Source organism: Dermacentor albipictus, chromosome 2 (assembly GCF_038994185.2).
Source record: "Dermacentor albipictus isolate Rhodes 1998 colony chromosome 2, USDA_Dalb.pri_finalv2, whole genome shotgun sequence".
Lineage (NCBI taxonomy): Eukaryota > Metazoa > Arthropoda > Arachnida > Ixodida > Ixodidae > Dermacentor > Dermacentor albipictus.
The window spans coordinates 175682745-175703092 of NC_091822.1; the positions used below are offsets into that span (position 1 = coordinate 175682745).

The 20348-nt window shown below is 44.5% G+C and overlaps 1 protein-coding gene across 1 annotated transcript in view; it reads right to left on the minus strand.

Moving 5' to 3' along the window:
- Window positions 1-7682: 7682 nt before the first annotated feature.
- LOC139055799 (structural maintenance of chromosomes protein 2-like) overlaps window positions 7683-20348 on the minus strand; it is a 31389-nt gene continuing 18723 nt past the window's right edge. Inside the window, exons 9-12 of the mRNA XM_070533351.1 lie at window positions 19785-19931; window positions 13914-14118; window positions 9684-9819; window positions 7683-7805 (exon numbers count right to left, since the gene is read on the minus strand). Coding sequence (XP_070389452.1) covers window positions 7739-7805; window positions 9684-9819; window positions 13914-14118; window positions 19785-19931 — 555 coding nt within the window. The 3' untranslated portion in view covers window positions 7683-7738. The remainder of the gene's footprint in view (window positions 7806-9683; window positions 9820-13913; window positions 14119-19784; window positions 19932-20348) is intronic.

The window sequence follows — 20348 nt, forward strand, 5'->3', positions numbered from 1 at the left end:
GCGAAAATCTGGTTTGCAGGTCAAGCGTGTCGGCTTTTATACACGACTCGACAAAGCTTCCAGCGCAATCACCGGTGCCCGCATGCCTTCCATAAACGACCACAATTCACATCGCGCATACAATCAGATTCGGTGACAACAGACAAAGGATAGAACCATTGATAACATTTGAAAACCTTGCAATACATGCAAGCACGTCCTGCGCCCAGCGATAATGTATAACATTTGTTAGCCATTGAAAAGCATCGCCCCAATGCTGCAAACAAACGCAAAAGCAAAAGCAGCCTTTGTAAAGAAAGGAAACGACAAAGATAGTAAAAAAGTTCGTCAGTGAGCATAGAAAGACTTAGGATGCACCAGATAGACACTTCAGGTCGTGCGCGGCACGACCTCCTGGAACTCCGGGCCTGCATAGATAACGGACTTCTGTGGGAGTCACCTGCACCCACTTTTATTCAACTGTTGGCCATTGGCGTCGCTTTTATGACCTGTTCGTGTTTACAGGTGAGTACCGTAGTAATAATGCAGCAGTTTCCAGGTTTGTTTTTTGTGGATGGCATTGTGTTGCTAGCTAACAAGCTAGCAACACTTGGCTAATATCTGGTAGGGAAGACGAAAATTTAGGTCTGAAATTTAGCGTTAGAAAATCGTGTGTTATGGTATTAAATAAAAATTGGAGTACGCTTAAGCGTCGCCTTTAAGATTGCAATGCAATAGCATTCAAAGATCCCTGACTGCTTTTTGTGCTTCGTGGCAACTGCAGCGTATGTAACCGTAATGTTTACCTCAAAACTCGGATAGCGAGCGCTATGCACGAAGGCGGGCTTTCTGGCAGAAACGCGGTTTCAAGTGTGGGCTGCGATGCAGCAGAGGCGAGCACCATCTGGAGGTCTTGCAAGGAAGTGGGTGTGCCGCTCTGTGGCCTGCAAGATATTCGCGCACAAATGGATGCTGGGGCTGGTCTATGCATGGTAGAAACGTTGGGAAAGGGGTTTGAGTTGTCACGTAACAGAATTATGTTTTCTTGTATATTCAAATTGCAATCCGACATTATCATGTCTGTAGGTGTGCGTAAGTCGTACTTTACTATTTTTCTACTTATCTTGTTCGAGAAATAAATTAGTTCACTAACTTTCTTGCGCCATATGGAGGGCCTGGGTTTGGGTGGTTCGAAAATCTTTTCCCCGAAATGACGTCCCAAAATGAGGCCCTTAACGCTGTCGCGTTATAACAGTGAACAGACAGTGTCAATACGGGGCGAAGAAATACCTGGGGTAAAAGGAATATAAGTGCCTTGGTATATGGATAAACGAAGGCAATAGATGTATGGAAACGCAGGAAAAAACTGACGATTATGGCCACATTTCTCTTCCCCTTTACTCTTGTTTTTTTTTTCTGTTTCCAGATATCTATTGCCTTAGTTTATTCGTATACCGAGGCGTTTGTTATTTTACCTGAGGTATTTCCTGGCCCTGAATTGACACTGTCTGTTCACTGTTTTCATTGAATACCACAGCACCCGATTTTTTAATGCTAAATTTCAGACCTAAACTCTCGCCTTCCTGTCCACAGATATTAGCCAGGCGTTCCATTTCACTTTGCTTGTTAGCTAGCAACACAACATTGTCCGCGTAAAACCTGGAAGCTGCTGCTCTACTACTCTACCCACCTGTTCGTATGAGAGATTAAACCCGATATTACTTTCCTCTAGTGCCTTTTCCATCCTCACCATGTACATCAAACAGCAGTGGGGATAAAGTGCACCCTTGCCTTAGTCCCTTGTTGATATCAACTTTCTCCTCGCTCCTCATCCCTTCCCATTCAATGCAAACAGCATTTTTTTAGGTAAATCTCTTTCAAAAGCTGTGTACACCAAGCCTTCCCTTTCCACAATATCCCACAAAATGTTGTTTACGTTGTCATATGCTCCTGTAACGTCTAAAAAGGCCACATGTAACGGTCTCCTTTCTACTCTGTATATTTGAATACACTGAGTAAGGGCAAATAACTTATCATCCAGATGCCTACCTATTCTGAAGCCATTCTGAAGTTCTCCCAAAATGCCATTATTCTCTGCCCATGCTTGTAGCTTTAATTGCCTGCATTGCTCCATGTATATTATCGGTGTAATGGTCAACAGTCTATATGAGTGAATTGTGTCTTCCTCTGCCTTACCTTTATAAATTCAGTTAATTCTACTTTGTCGCCAACTGTCTTTTATGCATCTATCTTTAAACTTCTTTCTACTGCTTTCACCAGAGCTTCCTTACCTTTTGGTAAGGAAGAATAGTGGAGAGAAAAGCTTTTGCACCACCTAAAATACAGCAGCTGGCCCAGAGGCGATGATGATGAGAAAATCTTAACTACAACAGCAATGTCACAATGTTGACGAAAACACCAAAGACAGCATGACAGCTAACACCTTTTCTTTCAGGTGGTTTCTAAACTCCATTTCATACTTAGCAGGGAACGTTGCCGAAGCTATGCAAGTAGTGCAGTCATAAAAGTCTCCGCGCCATTCACAGTGCAGTTGGTTTCGATGTGCAATGATTTCTACACAATTAATAATTGTACGTACGGTTAAGTCAGATCTCGTTATTTGTGCACCTTCGTGTTTCCAAATGTGACATACCTACTATGTTCTCGTCGTGAGCGCAAGGGGTGTGCTGCAGCAGATACAGAAACGTGCCACTCAGCTCATTTGGTGGTAAATAGGTGCATATCTGCTATGTTTTCCACGTTACAAATCACTTTCATATTTTGTAACACAAGAGTACAAGACGATGTTACACCTACCTGCATGACACATGCCCATATCTTTCTTTCATGTGTGATGAACAACTCTTCGCTCTAGCTTTTACAGCGTTGCCTGCTAGCATGAAACGAAGTATACTCAGGAAACAAGATAAGACAGCAGCAACAAATGATATGACAGTGTGGGGAAGTACTACGACTCGCACTGACAAAAGTTTACCAGATGTTAACGAAAACTGCAATGTCGTATGAAATGGAAACGCCCATTCTGCAGCTCGGGAATGTAGACAGACATCAGCGTTCTGTGAAGCACCATTGATAGCTAGCTGATAAAGAGCTCAAGAAAGAGTGCAAGGGTTTAGAAAAGAGCATAGAAGGATCGTGGAAGACAGGCCAGAGTTGTCGACAAGCAGACCTCAAGACCAGCTAACCAGAGTAAAGGAGTGACAGGGCAGTGCAACAGCGTCCAAAGCTAGCATACAACCACAGCCAGCCGTTGGTTCACCCCTGGCAACAAGGGCACCAGTCAGCCAACCACTAAAACCATCAACCAGCATCCATAAGCCTCTTCCGAAGATCTTGAACCAAATGAGAAATTTTCTCCTTTTGCAATTTTCTTGCAAAGGACTTGGGGATTCCAGCGACGAATGGCCGTGGACTTCAAGACAACCACGGGAGTGAGCCGATAACAATTATCGCTGGCTATCGGTGCCGCGCCATTTAGTCGGACGCGCGCCCTGCTGGGTACAGATGACGCGACAGGTCTAGAGCTTGGAGAGACAACGCTGCTTAACCCATCACTCGTCGGAACGCAGACATCAAAGGACATCGCCATTTCGAACCAACTGACTATGGATCAGCGACTCAAAGCTGAAGTCGAGAAGTCTCTGAGCAGTTCTTTTGCAAGAACCCGACGGGCGTTTGCATCCCGTGTCCTACGATAGCTGCAAGCTTCTGCCGCGTGAAGCTGTCTACTCCACAATTGAGAGGGAGTGCCTCGCCATAGTGTGGGCTGTACATAAATTTCATGTGTACCTTTACGGTAAACTGTTCATCGTGCAGTCCGACCACCAACAAGTGCCATACCTCGATTCGGCGAAGCACGTGAACAGGCGCGTACTACGTTGGAGTTTACTCCTTATGGATTATGACTTTCATGTGGAATATATTCGTGGATGTGATAACGTTGCTGCAGACTATCTAAGTAGAATAGCTACGAACACGGACTAATGTGTCATGAGAGTAATAGATTGAACTGTGTGACTTGTGATACTCCGTAGCGCTACCCTCCTCTACTTCTTGAACTTGGGTGGAGATGTGATAGGAGTTTGGACTGTTTGAATGTCGCGGCCAAATGCGCGTGATTGCTGTGCGGCGGCGACGGACGAAGAGGAAGAGAAGGGCCGGTGTCTGGGCCGTCCGGGTGTCTGGGCCGTCTTCAGCCGTGTTTGGACACGATAACAAGGGTGCCAGGCTGGTTCCTGCTTGCCTCGACAGAGCGACCGTTTCGTTGACCTGCAGTGGTGTTTTGGCTGAGTATCGGGTGGTTTAAGGTATCTCAATAACCGTATTTTAGTTCCTGGTTGAATGGCATTCCTTGCCTCAGCCGTCTTGAGCTGATGTCGACCAGTTCTCCTGGCCAGGCGCGATCCACCTGGTCAGCATCCCTGCCACCTAATGAATTGCCCATAGATTTATTTTTTCGCAGTGGCGTCAGCACCATTCCTGTGGCGCTTGTGCCTGCCAATGGAGGTTCCATCAGGATCACGAATCCACAGGCTGTCCAGAAGGCACTTAAGGCCACATCTAACCACTTCCAGACCATCTCTGATGTGCGAGCGTTCGGACGGGGAGGTATAGTGTGTCGTTCACCCGACCAGACCTGTGTAGAAGACCTCTTGAAATGCACTTCATTCGCTTCCACCCCGGTGAGTGCTTTTATTCCGCCTCACCTTGCGTGCACCAAGGGTCTTGTACGGGGCGTAGACTCCCGATTAGGTCCTACTGAAACCCTGGACAAGCTATCCACAGCAGGCGTCATTGCCATCTACCATTGCAATCGACTGGCCAATAACAAGAGGGTTCCGACAGAACCTGTTATTGCAGCGTTTGTGGGCACATCATGTCCATCTGAAATAAAGGTGTGGCCTCTTGTGTTCCGTGTAAAGCCGCTTGCGTCACGTCCAATCCAGTGTAAGAATTGTTGGAGATTCGGGCACAGCGCAGGAGGATGTAAGTCTAGCTTGCGTTGCCGCACCTGTGGGGATAGTCATTCTTCAAGTGAATGCTCTACTCAATCTCAAAAATGCTGCCTCTGTGGGGGAGAACACCCAGCAGACTATTCGAACTGCTCAGCTCGCGCTCAAGAAATACAAATTCTTGAAATAATCGACCGCCGTCGTTGCTCCCGAAGAGATGCAATTTCATTTATCAAAGACAGGGCCTTCGGATACTCTGGTGTTACAGCGCGCAACACTCCAAGCATGGATCTTAACCTCTCAGAAGCAATTGACTCTGCTGTGGAAAAAGCAATGGCTAAAGCTATGGATAAATTGATATCCAGTCTCTCTGATTGCTTAGCGCAAATCATTTCCAGTCACATGATGCAAATAATGCAGCCCACTAGGACACCAATGCAGTGCCCAGTATCTAACGCCACACCTCGAACGCCTAGCAACGAGGTAGAGACGCCTTCCACTGTCGCGGAACATTCCACAGACACTACTTCGCTTGTCCAACTACGGGAGGATGAGCCCTCTTACTCAGACACTGCTATTGTCACAGACATGGAACTTGACACTCGAGCTCCCAAACGTATGGGGTGCCCAATTTCAAAAACTATGAAACCAAAATAAAAAAAGAGTCAACCAACTCCTGTGCTTACAGAAAGTATTCTAAAGGCGGCAGTTGCCGCTGCTGTGCGTTCAACACCATTGGACAGTTGAAAGTGCTGCAGTGGAACTGTCGTTCTATATTTTCAGCTTCAACAGATTTATCTTGCCTATCTATTCAATTCAATCCAGATATCTTACTTCTTCAAGAAACGTGGCTTTCACCAGAGAAAAATTTTCATTTAAAAGGTTTTCGGTCCTTCCGATTAGATAGAGACTCGCGAGGTGGAGGATTAATGATACTTGTTTCCAGTAAAATTTGTCACAAGGCACAAATTTCTTTTCAAATCATGGACTGCGACTGTGAAATTTTGGCCATAGATTTATGTCTCCCAAAATACCATCCATTTTCAATTATAAATGCTTATTTCCCCAGCGGAGTGCAAAGTACGTGTCAACTTGATAGAGCTGTGGCTGCATGTAGAAAAGAAATTTTGTTTGTAGGGGATTTTAATTCGCATCACATGTCGTGGGGACAAAAAACAGATTTGTGTGGTAAGCAACTTTGGGAGTGGACTATTGATAGTCACCTTTCATGTCAGAACACAGGACAAGTAACGTTTGTTAGAGGACCCTTCCGTTCAGTGTTAGATTTGACATTTTGTAGCGCTGGCATCAAGGTTTTGTCGTGAGTAGTGGTTGAATCAGCGACCAACAGTGATCATCTTCCGGTGTCATTTGAAATCAATTGTCAAATAACATCTTTAGATTACCAGGCATGCACATTTATGGACCCTACGAAATTTAAGACTTTCTTGCGTTCTGCCGTTTCGAAACTTGCCAATGCCAATGATAAGGAAATCGCTTCAACCATTTGCTCAATTCTAGAGGATTCCCGAAAGCAAGCTGAATTTGTCATCCCTTCGGCTAAAGGCACTGCTTGTCGTTGGTGGAATAATGAGTGTACGCGGGACTATAGAAAAAGAAAGGCCGCTTGGAAAATGCTTCTGCATAATCAGTGCCCGACCAATTGGAAAAATTATCAGTTTCATGCTGGTGTATTTAAGCGTACTGTTAATCGAGCCAAAGAGGAATACGATATTAGACATTACGATTATCTATCTAATTCAAAAAATAAGCGTGCTTTATTTTCATTCCTTCGTGCTAGGAAGGTGCTACCAACACCCTTAACATTAGATTCAATTGTTTTGACCCCGCAGGAACTGAGTGCCTCCCTAGAAGCGATTGCCGAAGGCTTAGAAAATCGATTTACGGCCAGGCTTCCGGCTATTCATTCTACATTAGGTCCTCGGGATGACTTTACTCCAATTTCCTTAGCTGAACTAAATGAGACTGCACTATGTTTACCGAATTCAGCCCCTGGCCCTGATGGCGTCACAAATGCAATGTTAAAAATATTGTTACAGGAATCGCCTAACGTTCTTTTAGACCTGGTGAATTATTCAATTAAATATGCATGGATTCCGTTGCACTGGAAGCTTGCCAAGGTAAAATTGATGCTTAAGAAACAAGAAGGAAGGTATGTATTGGAGAACATTAGGCCCATTGCGCTTACATCAAACGTAGTAAAATTCATTGAGAGGCTTCTTCACCGTCGCATCATGAAATTTATTAATGATAATTCCATTCTTAGTCCCTGTCAGATTGGTTTCAGGGCCGGCTGCTCCATCTGGCATGCCCATGTCGACTTAGAAAGCCGAATACAACTCGCTCGACGTCATAAGCAATACGCTGCCTTAGTGATCATGTCAGCAGCCATTTCATGCTTACATCTACTCTCGATTACAGGAGAGTCAGTATTTTTTTAGTGTCACCAGAACAGCCTGAAAATGCTCATACAAAATTCTCCAAAGAGTGCAAGCGCTTCCGAGCTTTTTTAGTCTGTACATTCCAGCTATCTGAAATGAATCCAAGAAAGTAGTGGACGTTAAGGATATGATCATAGAGCTATGGCATATTACTTCGAGGTAGATGAAGTGGTACACGAAGGTGTCCTGTGTATTCTATTTCAGTGATAACATCATGGTGAGCTGTTGGATAGTGTTCAGGAGAGATGTCACGCTAGTGCAGCCAGCATCAGGTGCAATCAAAATGTGGCTTTGCTGTCGTTCAAAGCATATATTGCATTCTCCCTACGGCAGAAAGGAAACAAAGCCTTGACTCTTGAGCTGCTCCAACTCGGTCTTTAGGCGGTTGTACCTGCACAGGCAACATACAGTAAAACCTCGTTAATTCGAATTTCATGAGACCGAAAGAAATGTCTGAATTAACGAAATGTCGAATCATCGAGGGTATCAAGAAAACAATAAACAAGTGCTTACTACATCAACACGCTTTTATTTACTGAATGAATGAGCCAATCTTGTTCCTATTTTGCACAAAAGCAGTGAGGAAGCTGCAGTTCTCGTCATCTCATGGCTAATTAGAGCTCGCATCGGCGAAGGCCTCGCGACTTCCTTCACAACTGCACTGTGAAGGAAGTCGCGAGGCCTGTGAAAAAGCTTTTTACTACCGCACACACATCCCGACTATTCTTTCGCCAGTGAGCTGGTCGCCGCCCATCGCAATGTAGCCAGTGCTCCTCATTTTTCCACAGATTGTCAGAACGAAACTAGTACTGTTTGCCACAAATGCTGTGGATGAAACAATGGCCATAGTTGACACGATCATAGATGGCGACCTTACAGTTCCGAAGGCGCGCAGCCGACTCACGCACTGAGTTAAACCGAAACCACCGTTTTCTGCAACTGCGGTCGCTATCGAAGCGATCATGGATGGTGACTACACAGTTATGAAGGCACACGGCCAATGTGGTGCTATACGCGGTAGCAAACGCAAGAATAAAGGATTTAAGAGCACAATTAGGTACGAAGCGTTCTGCCATTCCTGTCATTCACGTACGATTTCCACTGATGACTATGGCGATGCGGACTCCACCGTTTCGTTTTGGTTGGGTGCTAGCACCATTTTTGCTCTCTTGTGTCACTTACTTGCGGCATTCCGGCTCTAGCCGAGCTCTGAGAGTTGTCCGAAATTACCACGTGCTGTGAAACATATAGGCGAAGATGCTTATCGCAATAGGATTGACAGTGATGGCTGTGAATGCCGCGTGCGATGACCCCGGAGAAGATTTGCTGGTACCGAAATGAGAAACTGAGTGCGCACCGCCGTTTTCACGCGAGACGGGTGGCCAAGCATTGCAGTAATGCTGTTGTGACAGGTAACTATATACCATTCTCAATCACACACGCCTCACGCATTTTCTTGTTTACATGGGATCTAGCGGCCGGAAAACGTATCATATGATCCCAGTTTGGCGACGCACTGAACCGTTGGCCCCTAAACATGTCATTTTCCGGGAATGTATAAATCGGTAAAAAATGAGCGTAACGCTATTGGGTCTTTTTTTGTGTTCTCGATTGCAAACGTTGGCACTGAGAAAATTTACTTAACAGGAACGCATCAACGAGGTTCTACTGCAATCACGCTAACACTCCTAGGGCTAGGTCTAGTAAACATAAATACACAAGTTAGTGGATGGATTGATAGCCGTCGCCGTAACACAATTGGTAGAGCAACACATGCGCAATGCAGAAGTTATGGGTTCGGCTTCCACTGGAGACAAGTTCTTGTCTCGTCCATTGCCTTTTCTTCATTGTGTTCTACATTTCGATTTCAACTGCAGCTAATTTCCCCAATGCTTTCCTTGGCTTCATTGCCTGTTGGCTTTATGTCTTCCGCAAGCTAGCACTGCAGACCGATAGAGCAGGCAAAACTGTAGTTAGCGTGCAGTTTGGCCTCCGAGACTGGAAACATGTGCATAGTCTCAAAGGCCATGTTTGATGCCAACTCTTCCCGTTGTTTACCCCAACACGGCCCATACAACAAATCTTGGTGAGTGGTCGCGTGAAGTTGCATGCAGTACCAAAGTTTAAAAAAGCTCTAAAAAGTTATAAAAAAAAAGACGCTAACCTAGAAACACTGAACTAAACAGCAAGCGATTGTACCACGCAACAATAGTATTGAAAACGAAGAAAAGAAAATAGTAAGGTGCAGCAAGCAGTCATGAAGGCTTACTTTTGTGCCACTGCCTGGATCCCTGCGAGCTCCTTGGAAATGTTTGCGTAAGCCTGCTCCCGAGACGCCAATTCCGTGCGGTCTTTCTGGATCTGGGCGACCATTTCTAGCGTGCTGGGACCCTTGAGCTGTGCACCTGTGCCGCATCGCAACAACACTTCGAGTTAACAGACAGTACCGCACCCAACAGAGGGTATGTAAGATCAGACATCAGAATGCAACCCGCAAGCATGTAAATGTTGGCGGGTCGCATTCAGGGAAAGAGGAAGAGTGTGATGGCTGCGGCCATGTGCTTTCCTCCACTCACTGGCAGAACGAAAATTAACGGAAACTGGTTCCGGCTTATTTTGAGCAAAAGGGGATGCTCCAAATGTTAACGCTGCCGCATATACAGGGTGTCTACCAACCGGGAAAACCGGGAATTCTCAGGGATTTTGAGTAGTCTGGAAAAAGTCAGGGAAAACTCAGGGAATTTGTGCCTCTATCAGGGAAAATTAGCTGTGATTTTATTGAAAGGGTCGCAAGTCGCGGTAACGCTAGCTCGAGTAACAGGCAGGAATCGTAATGAGTCGTGTTTGATGGCTTGTGGACTTCTGGAGGAGTTGCCAGTGTACAGTCGACGACCGACTTTCCAGTCTCCCGATAATTTGGACGGCTTCGCGGCACAGCCACGTTCCCCATAGAGTCAAAGTATCAGAAGTTCTGAAATTTCGGATGCAAGAACTCTTTGCCGTCCCATTTTCCGGATGTTTTGCCGTTACCGTAGGTCCGAAACGGCATTAATCAAAGACACCACCACTGCCATTTTGATTATATCGCTACTTCGAACCGGCACTCTCGCACGCAGATCCGCTGGCAGCCGTAGCCACCACTGCGGCAACGCTAGGCCTAGCTGTTTTGACGTTCGCAATGAAGCTTCTTGCCGTTGAGTGCCGTGTGTTTTATTTAAATAATTCGTTGCTGTAAGCAATGGCACGGAGATCGCCTTTTTGTTCCTCGCGATTGGCTTAGAAGCTTGGAAAGCACCGTGCGTTGCATAATGCCGGTTCCCGAAAGTCAGCTTCGCCTCCGTACAGAAATGTTACTTGGTGAAGCATACGCACAAGTATTGCAGTGAAGCATAACAAGCGTAGGGAGGGGCTATTGTCACGGGAGACAGTATGTATTCCTTAATTATACACGCGTGCACCCGGTATTTGCTGTCACAGTATGAACACCGATATGCCTAATACGTGTACCGACAGGTCTTCAGAGCGTTTTCGAATGTGCCTGTGGTGGTTTAAGCACTTAAATACAGTAAATGACATGCATTTATTTTTTCCAGCTGGCCGATTTTTCGGACGTTTTCGCGGCCCCTAGGGGGTTCGAAAAATAGGACGTAAACTGTGCAACTGACCAAGAAGATGATTCAAATGGTCCGTGGGGCGAACGAGGGGTGGAAGGAGTACAAGAACAGAAAGAATCTATGCATTGATGAATAAACGGGAAACGGAGTGTGCCGCTGCTTCTTTCAAGTAGCTTGAGCTCAAAAAACAGTGTTGTCTGACGCAGAGATGAAGGTGTTCCTGATCCAGACCAAACTAAACTCTTTAAAGCAATGAAATGCAACACTGAGGTGTTGTGCGCGGGCTGAGAGTATATCAGGACAGTTCAGGTCGACACACCAGTGATTGAACGAGAATGTCACTTCTGACAAAGTTCGGACCTCATTCCAACGAGCTTGCCATCAGTTCATAGAAATAGCACATATACGAAAATATTTGCTCCTGTATGCATCTCCTTTTTATTCGTATTTCAGAATGTCCGACTGGATTTGCAATTTTTTAAAAACATTTTATTTGCTGTGCATATACTAACCACTCCCTTCTATTCTCTTTTTGAATAACATAAACACTACTCCTTCGTATTCAAATTAGATTGAGTCAGTTTCTTTTTATTTTCATATGCTTACTAGAAAGTACAGCATCGGGCAACATGGTTTTAGCCCATCTTGACATAAAACATAGTTCTGCGTCACTCAGGGAATATTGCCAAGGTACTCAGGGAAAACCTGGAAAACTCAGGGAATTTGGAAATGTCAACTTGGTAGACACCCTGATATAGTAGTTACCATGATGCTCTAAAAATACAACACACTACTGCTGCATTCAAGTAAACGCAGCTATTGCCACTTGAGAGTTCCTTTGCCTGTTTGGCACGAGATCACTCAATGAAGTGTAAGATTATTTGTCCCCTATTTCTGACAGTGTTGCCTGCCTTTTCACCATCACTACACCACGACAATATGGATTAGAAATTCCCACTTAGTGTCCCTTAAAATATTACATATTAGCGGGTCCCCTACTTCACCTATTTAATCACTCCCTTGATTCCAAAATTTATCCATCAGAATTAAAAATAGCAAACGTACTTCCGATTTATAAGGACGGAGATCGTTCTAATCCATCAAGCTATCAGCCGATCTCCATTGATAACGCATTATCAACACAATTTTTGAAAAGATACTCTCCGTGCACATAAACAAATTCATATCCACATACAATATACTGAGCCCCCACCAACATGGTTTCTGACCTCAGAAATCTACTTCTTCCGCTGTTTTCACCCTGACGCACCTGCTGAATACGGCTCTCCAGCAGAATAAAATTGCGGTCATTGTTTATCTCGACATACCTTTGATACAGTTGACCATCAGATATTACTCAACAAGATTAACAATCTAGGGTTTAGGGGCAAAAACCCGAACTTGCTTCGAAGCTACCTCAGTAACCGCAAGCAGCAAGTAATACTTAAAAATTATATGTCTACTTCACAAACCGTACTAACTGGTGTGCCATAGGGTTCTGTTCTTCGGCCCATGCTTTTCTCACTTTACATAAATGATTTCCCTGCAACGCTTAGGCATTCACAGGCTTTAATGTATGCTGATGACACCGCTCTTCTATTTACTGGAGACAGTCTGCTTGATATACAGGATAAAATAAATGCAGAGTTAGATAATGTTTTTAAGTGGTTCACGTTCAGTGAACTGACCCTTAATCTTAGTAAGACTAAATATACAGTTTTTCATTCCAGGAAGAAAAAGCTCAACACTGAATTACTGGACATATCAATAGGAGGTACAAAACTACAACAAGTTGTCTCCTATAAATATTTAGGCATCTTCTTTGATTCAGACATGCACTGCGAAACTCACATAAAACACTTTTGTTCCAAGCTTGCTTATGGATGTTATATTCTCCTTGAGGTTCGTGAATGTTTCGAATATCCTGTCCTACGCATTCTGTACTTTTCCTTCATTCAAAGTCAGATATCTTATTGTATTGTTTCATGGGGAAACACTTTTATAACTTAACTTGAGCCTGTATTCCGTCTGCAAAAACGCGCATTAAGAATTATCACTTCTTCTAGATGTACGCAATTCCTTGCGTACTTGTATAGCTCATTGCATGTGTTGCCAGTGCATGCATTGTATGAATTGAAAATTGCTGAGGTCATTCATAGTATTATTGAAACCAATAATCCACTTCCAATTACTTTATTTAAAATCCCGTTACGAAATACAAGAGCTGCATCTAATCAATGTTTTAATTTGCCTCCTTGTCATAATCTGTATGGGAAAAGGCTCGTGGAATTTAATGGCGCACTTATTTGGAATTCTCTGCCAATACATATAAAAGAAGCCCGTAACTTTAGGTCTGCAGTGAGAAAATACTTTTTTGAAATATACTGTCGATAAAAGTAGACTTGTTTATATTTACATTCCTGGCTAAGTAGTGCATGTCAATTGCTCAAGTTGCGCACGTCAATTTCATTGTTACGTATTTTATCTGCTTTGTTTGCTCGCGTCGTGGGTGAAGGATAAAAGAACACTGAGTTTATATTTACCTTCGTATCTGAGTTATCAATACTAATATTACTATTATGTTTTTCTGCTGTTTTTGTTTGCTCGCATCCTGCGCTTTATACCCTAAGTTGACTATGGACCCGGGACTAGCCAATGGCTATGGGTCCAGTAATTGCTTTCGTATCTTGTAAAATATGTTGTAAATAAAGAATAAATGAAATGAACAAGAAAAATTACATCTCACAAACAACGAAGAAAACGATCTTTAAGAAACAGATAAACTATTTTTCTAGGTGGTTTTCGTTAGCATTAAGAGGGCCTCAACAAATGCAGAAGTTGCCAATGGCACAAAAGAAAGAAAACGAAGTCAACTTGATGCAAACCTCCAGAGATGACACCAGAGGGGTCGAAAGAAGCCCCATCAAACGAGACGGTCCGCATCTGCACACCATTGTCGAACGCCACAATACGGGCATCGTCAATCTTGGTTGTGACCAGCGTGGTGCCGAACACAAACTTCATGGCGGGCGCCAGGTGCGGTGGGTAGTCAACGAGGGACTGCGCTGAGAACACGTTGTCTCGGCCAACCTAGAAAACAGTGCACCTGTGTTGTATTCATTCGAGCCGAATGCTTGAGTGCACAGTTGATGTAAAAAAAAAATTCAACGATTACGATCCTCCCCAACGCGGAATTTGAGTGCAGCTCTATATGTGTTTTGTTTTCATTTCACAATATATCGGCTGGCACAGACAATCTGTATCGCGCGACACATTTTTAACGGAGCAAAGTGTAGTGCGGCTGCCTCACTAAACGGGAGATCATGGCAGGCAGCACGTGGGCAGCATGTCGGCACGATTCGCAGCAGCCGCCACAGACAGACTTTCACTCATGCAGTGAGTTGTTTCTATATGTGGTATCGCAAGTCTTGCACGGCACTGCGCTTTTCCTCTCGCACTTTCGCCATACCCTCCTCCACTTTCCACCTCGTGGTTCCGCTGCATTTCTCTCTCCACTCTCCTCCTCGATCATCCTCGCTCTCGCCAATTTTTTTCATCCCTCGCTGCGCCGCACGTTCGCTCTCATCTTTTGCTGTGCTCCATCTCTATGTTACGCCGTAGGACAATGACGACGCTCGCCGCAGGAATGAGTGCCTAAAAGCAGCGCTCTAAAAACAACTAAAAGCTAAAGGCTCTTTGCATAGGGCTGTGACTGAGAAACTCTATAATAGATTTCCAGTCCCTCCTGCACAAGGTGTCACTGACGCACATACTCTCAACAACCTCCAGTTCGGGTGCACATCTCGGTGAAGCCATTGTGCTTGCTGTAGTGATTGTGGTGCCATCTAGCATGCATTTGGCAAATTTGGGCTGTTGCTGCAGAGGATTCAGAACAGCTTTACAGCTTTTGCTATCTTCTTTTCTTTCTTTTTCTGCATGTTAGACATCACACAAGAAGCTTCAGACGAAGTGAAACGAAGCAGTGAAAGCCCAAAATACTGCTTAGTACAGTTGAACTACTAAGTCAAACCTTGATATAGTGAAATCATATGAACCATGGATATACCTTTGGTATATTGGATGTTTGTTGGATGTTTTGTATATTGGACGTGCTGGTAGTGTAAAAAGATTGCATGTAAATTTTACTTTATCAGATAATTTGTTATCAGTCAACTTCCGTTAATTCGACTCTGACAGGACCGATAAACTGATCGAATTATCCGGCGAGTCGAATTAAGCAAATTGCATAAAAAATGCCAAAACCCTCTGTTGATTCATTTGGTAGTATTTTCCCAATTCTAACAACCCCCCAATCAAATGTGCACCCACTTTGTATGTGTCGAAAGCAGAAAGCTTTATTAGAAATGACATTAAAGCTCCTAAACAAAGTAGAAACCTAATGCACACCTGATTTCTTGCAAAAAGAAAATGGGCAAAGGTCTACTATGACTTGCACAGCGACGAACAGTTTCCTAAAGTCAGCTTCGCCACAAGACATCTGTGCTAAGCGGTAAAACATACGACCCCTGCAAAAGCAGTTTTGGTTTCATGCCCAACTGCACTGCGCAGGCAATTTTCGGCTAAATTTTCTTTTTTAAAAAGGCATGCGTTAGAATCAGGTACTGTAATAAGGACATTGTGAGCTACGGTACTGTAATTGCTTGAAAATCTTCCTAGAGTAGGCTGAAAATAGGCGTTTTTGACAGCGGATGAGAAGACGTATGTTCAACGCATTCACTGTCCCTAAGCTCCACCAGGACTGCCGCTGCCACTAAGAATGTTGCTATCGGAATCACCACAGGGGTCAGGCATGTACATGAAGACTGGCCAAGTTTGAATTGTTCAGCGAAGGCCAATTTTGGGATCGAAAAAATGAAAGTTTTGGGCCCATAAGAATGCATGGTCACTGAACCATGCATTCCGGTGAGGTTAAAATAACCGAAAAATCGAATTACCCGGAGTCGAATTAACGGAAGTCTACTGTATAAGGGTGCATTGTATATTGAGCTTCGACTGTGTTGCTAGTAAAATTTATCATGATTACACATCTCACAGGCTTATATGGCACGCAAAAGGCTTCACGAACCACTGCAAGCACTAAGTACAATGTACTAATGCATATTAATAAAACTGATCCATACATTAGCACTACCAACAATGTTTAAATAACACAGACAGGCAAGCACAGTAAATGAGAATGATAGCTTGTTTATACACGAGAAGGCCGAAACATTGGCTCAGGAATGCAGGCTCTTACATGCTGCGTTGCAAGGAGAAAAGTAGGTAACGGAGAGAAGCATGATTGTGGCATTGAAGCGGATGATTGCAAGGCAGGCTGTGCGCACTATCATGCGTTTCTTTGCAATTACAGTTGAATCTCGTTAATTCAAACGCGAAGGGGCCCAAAAATATGTTTGAATTAAAAGAAGGACTTGTTCTTGAAGTATTTGTGCACCATAGCACGATGGATGAATGGTGCGAGTCGTAAAATATCGCGGCATGCAAGCACACATCGAGTGAGGACCACGAAACTGAGCACACCGGCCAACGCACGTTTCCCCGATAATGGCAGAAAACGAAACTTCAAGGAGCAAGGTAACGCCAGGCCGGCGCAAAGGTGGGCGCGCGCGGAGGCCATCGAAGGTGGAGTTACGAGGGAGTTGAGAGAGAGGGCGTGGGGAACGTAGTTGGGAGGAAGGGCAGGAGGGAAGCGGATTCGCTTTTCTGCCAGCTTGATGGATGGCGCTAATTACTCTCTGCCACCTAAAGCACTGCCACCTAAGACTGCCACAGAAGCAGCGGAGTTGCCGAGGCTGGACTGGGCCTCCGCCATTGCTCTACGTGCTCGTGTACATTTCCCTTAGTCTGCTGAAAGGGCAGCGCTGCATTTACGTTCTTCGTCCTGTGTTCTTGACGCGAGTCACGTCTTATACCTGTGTCACACGGGCACATTTGGAAGGCCTTCCAGTCGACGGCCTTCGAAACGCCACAACTCTATAGACTCAAAGGAGTTGTCGCGCTGCTACACGGCACTTTTCAAAGGCCATTGAGTGGTTCAGGCGTGTCTTGCAAAATTGTGTGGCGCTGCAGAGCTTTATTTTCGTTTTCATGTCATGAAAAGTTAAACAACATTAAAACCACTTAAAAGCATTATTTCTTTTATGTGTGTTTACGCATTAAAAAAGGCACATGGAGTAGAGGGAGAGTGTACTAGGCAACGTGGAGGAAGGAATGAACACAAGCACGTCGCTGTTGTCGAGAGTATGTGCAGTTCGCACATATCAAGTGGCAAACATACTTTATTGAATAATTAATAACACTTATATATAGTATTTTTAGAGCATTTTGGTTTGATTTGTTCTTTCGTACCGTGAGTACGAGCGCACTGTGAACGAGAGGACATGTTCGCGCTGTTTCCGCTTCCGTTGCTCAAAGGCCATCGAGATTTCGATAGAGTTGTAGGCTGCTCCATTGACTCATAAACTATTGACTCAGCGGGCTTCGAAACCGCCTGTGTAGCAGCTCGAATTTGACCTTTGAGTCAAATGACTATCAGTTGGAAGGCCTTCGAAACGCCCGTGTGACACGGGTATTATCAAGATGACAAAGTCGTTTCCGCTGATCATAATCAAGTTGGTGCGCTCTGTTCTGGCAGCACCGCGTTTAAAAGGGCGGTGAATGAAATACTGGGTGTCGCCTTCGCATCCTTGTACTGTATTCAGGGTCTGTCTTGTCATGCAGAATCGGATATAACACACTGTCTCCAACAACCTTTTCATCGGGATGTCTTGGTTTAGACTTGTCATAGTAAAAAAAAAAAAAGCGCGAACGAGACCAAACCAAGCTAACCACAACGAGCATAAGCTAGAGCTGACACGAGCAGACGACAGTGTGAAACAAGCAGTCCGGCTGAACCAAACACCAGTACGAATATAGCGGTCAGGCGGGTCTGCATGACATCAGTTTCCTGCGCGTATGTCACTGTAGGGACCACTCTTATTCGTCTTCTCCGATCTCGTCTCATCTCGCTTGCCGCCACAGCAAGCCGCGAAAAATCGGCCCAGGACCGATAACTCCCGCAGCACGCGTTTTGCTGCTATACTCGCGGACAACTTTCTGCGACTATGAAGGAAAAGCTACGGAGGCAACGCGCGCACAAGTGAGAGCGCTTCTGAAAAGAGGCCCCATTTTCATTCACATTAGTTTAAGCTGGGGAAGAGAAAACATAGACACCTTATTAGCAACCGTTAAACAAGACAAAACACGCCACTGAATGTAAAGTTTACTACTTATTTTGCGGCTTTTTTTCTTCCACATCTGAGCAAACACGAAACCATCGCATCCGAGCAACCAAAAGCACTTTGTCCGCAAGTACAGTATGGCTGGGGCATTACAGTGCGATGCAGAAATGGCGACCTTGCTATTTGAGAGAGGGTGAAATTTCCACTACCGTTCCTTTTTTTTCTTTCGCGCGTGGCATTGCGGGGGTCCCTCCTAAGCTTTTCCTCTATGGTGGCGTAAGAGCAACGCTGGTCAGAGGCGCCGACGCATGATTTGGCGCACTGCTGAGAACATTACCGGAGCACGGTATGTTCAAACTAACCGTCACAAATGCTTGCGCGTTCGAATTACCGGGCGTTTTCGGCCATTGAAATACACGACTTTGATGGGACCACAGCGTCAATCCTAACAAACAGAAAGTTGCAATTAAGCATGTTCAAATTAACAAGGTTCGACTGTAGTTGTATGGCGCTTCCCTCACTTAAATGCTGCTTTTGTCAGCATGAACATAGAGGATGGAGTTGGCACCACATGAACCTGCTCGAAGAAGCTGCCGAGGGGGATGTCACTATTTAACACATAAATGAACAAATGCTGGGTGCGCACGCATCTCGCACCTCTCGCGTGACGAAACCCGAAAACAACCTTTACAATTCAGTGGCTTGGCTTGGCTTGTCAAGCGGTTTGGGTTCAGTTGGTGACCACTGAGTCAACCACTCGTCGCTAGTTTTGGTCTCAATGAGGCTCCCGTGACATTGCTGACGACCGTGCTAAGCATGTATAGAAACCAAAATAATCACTACTTCTGCTTGATGCAGTGTTGAAATTAGCATGCAGTCTTGCAGGCAGAGTCCGAATTATTAAATAGGACACCATAAGTTGTCTCTATACATCAGTCTCTATACATCAAGTCTATAGATCAGTCTCTATACATCAAGTCTATTGGTCTTGTGGGGGAGGCACGAAGATATCTGCACTATCAGTTGACAACATTACTTCACTTCATTACTTCATTATTACTCAGTTATGTAACTTTGAACGCCTGAATAAGTCTCGATATTCCTGATTATGCTTGCTTGCTGGATATGAATGACTTTTGTGCATGGACACTCACCATGGGCTGCTGTCTCAAATATCTTAAAGAACTCTTTTTATTTGTAACATTCTGAAAACACTAAAAAGGTGAATATTTGACGTTATATGATGCTTATTATTTACATACAGCAAACTTTAAAGTAAAAATAAGTTAAAAGATGTTCAAAGAGAGAAGGATGAAGCTTACAAACTCACGCAATACCTACTATTATTCCTACAATGGATGATGTGCTGCAAAGGGTTGCACTTGTAGACGCAAGTGCCACACTTCTATCTGAAATTTTATATGAAACTCCATGCCCGTGATTTAGTTCATGACAATGAACAGTGCCATCAGCATGCTTTAGCTGCAAGTACTACTCAGGGTCTGAATCGCATACCAGGCTCTGGGCACGCTTGATCACGTGAGGTTCAACGTCGCGTCCTGTGATCTTGTTCAGCGGGATGATGGTCACACGGCGCTTTAGCCTACCATTCTTCAGCAGCAGCTTGCCAGTTTCCTCGTTGTCGACCACAATGTTGAAGAGCTGCACCGCATGTGAAATTGCAGTTTAAACCTCCATTTAATGATATCGACGGCACCGAAGAACAATTTCATGAAACAGAAATTTGATATATCAGAAACACTTAAGGCCAACTTAGGTTCAAACTGCATGGCCTTCCGCATGCATTCGGACGTGTAAAACTGCACATGTCACACACAGGTGCTTAAATTTTGGTTTATAATGGCTCCACGCGAGAAATGTAAATTGAAATTTGTGCAGCTGTGTGCAACATATGCAGTTTTCTGCACTCCGCACTCGTGTGCAAGACTGTGCAAACTGAGCATAAGTTAGCCCTAAAAGTACACATGCAAATCAGATTACATAAGTTCCACAGCAAAAAAAATATTCAATTTTTGCACTCATGAAGAAACAGGAGCTGTAGGTAAAGTCAACAATGAA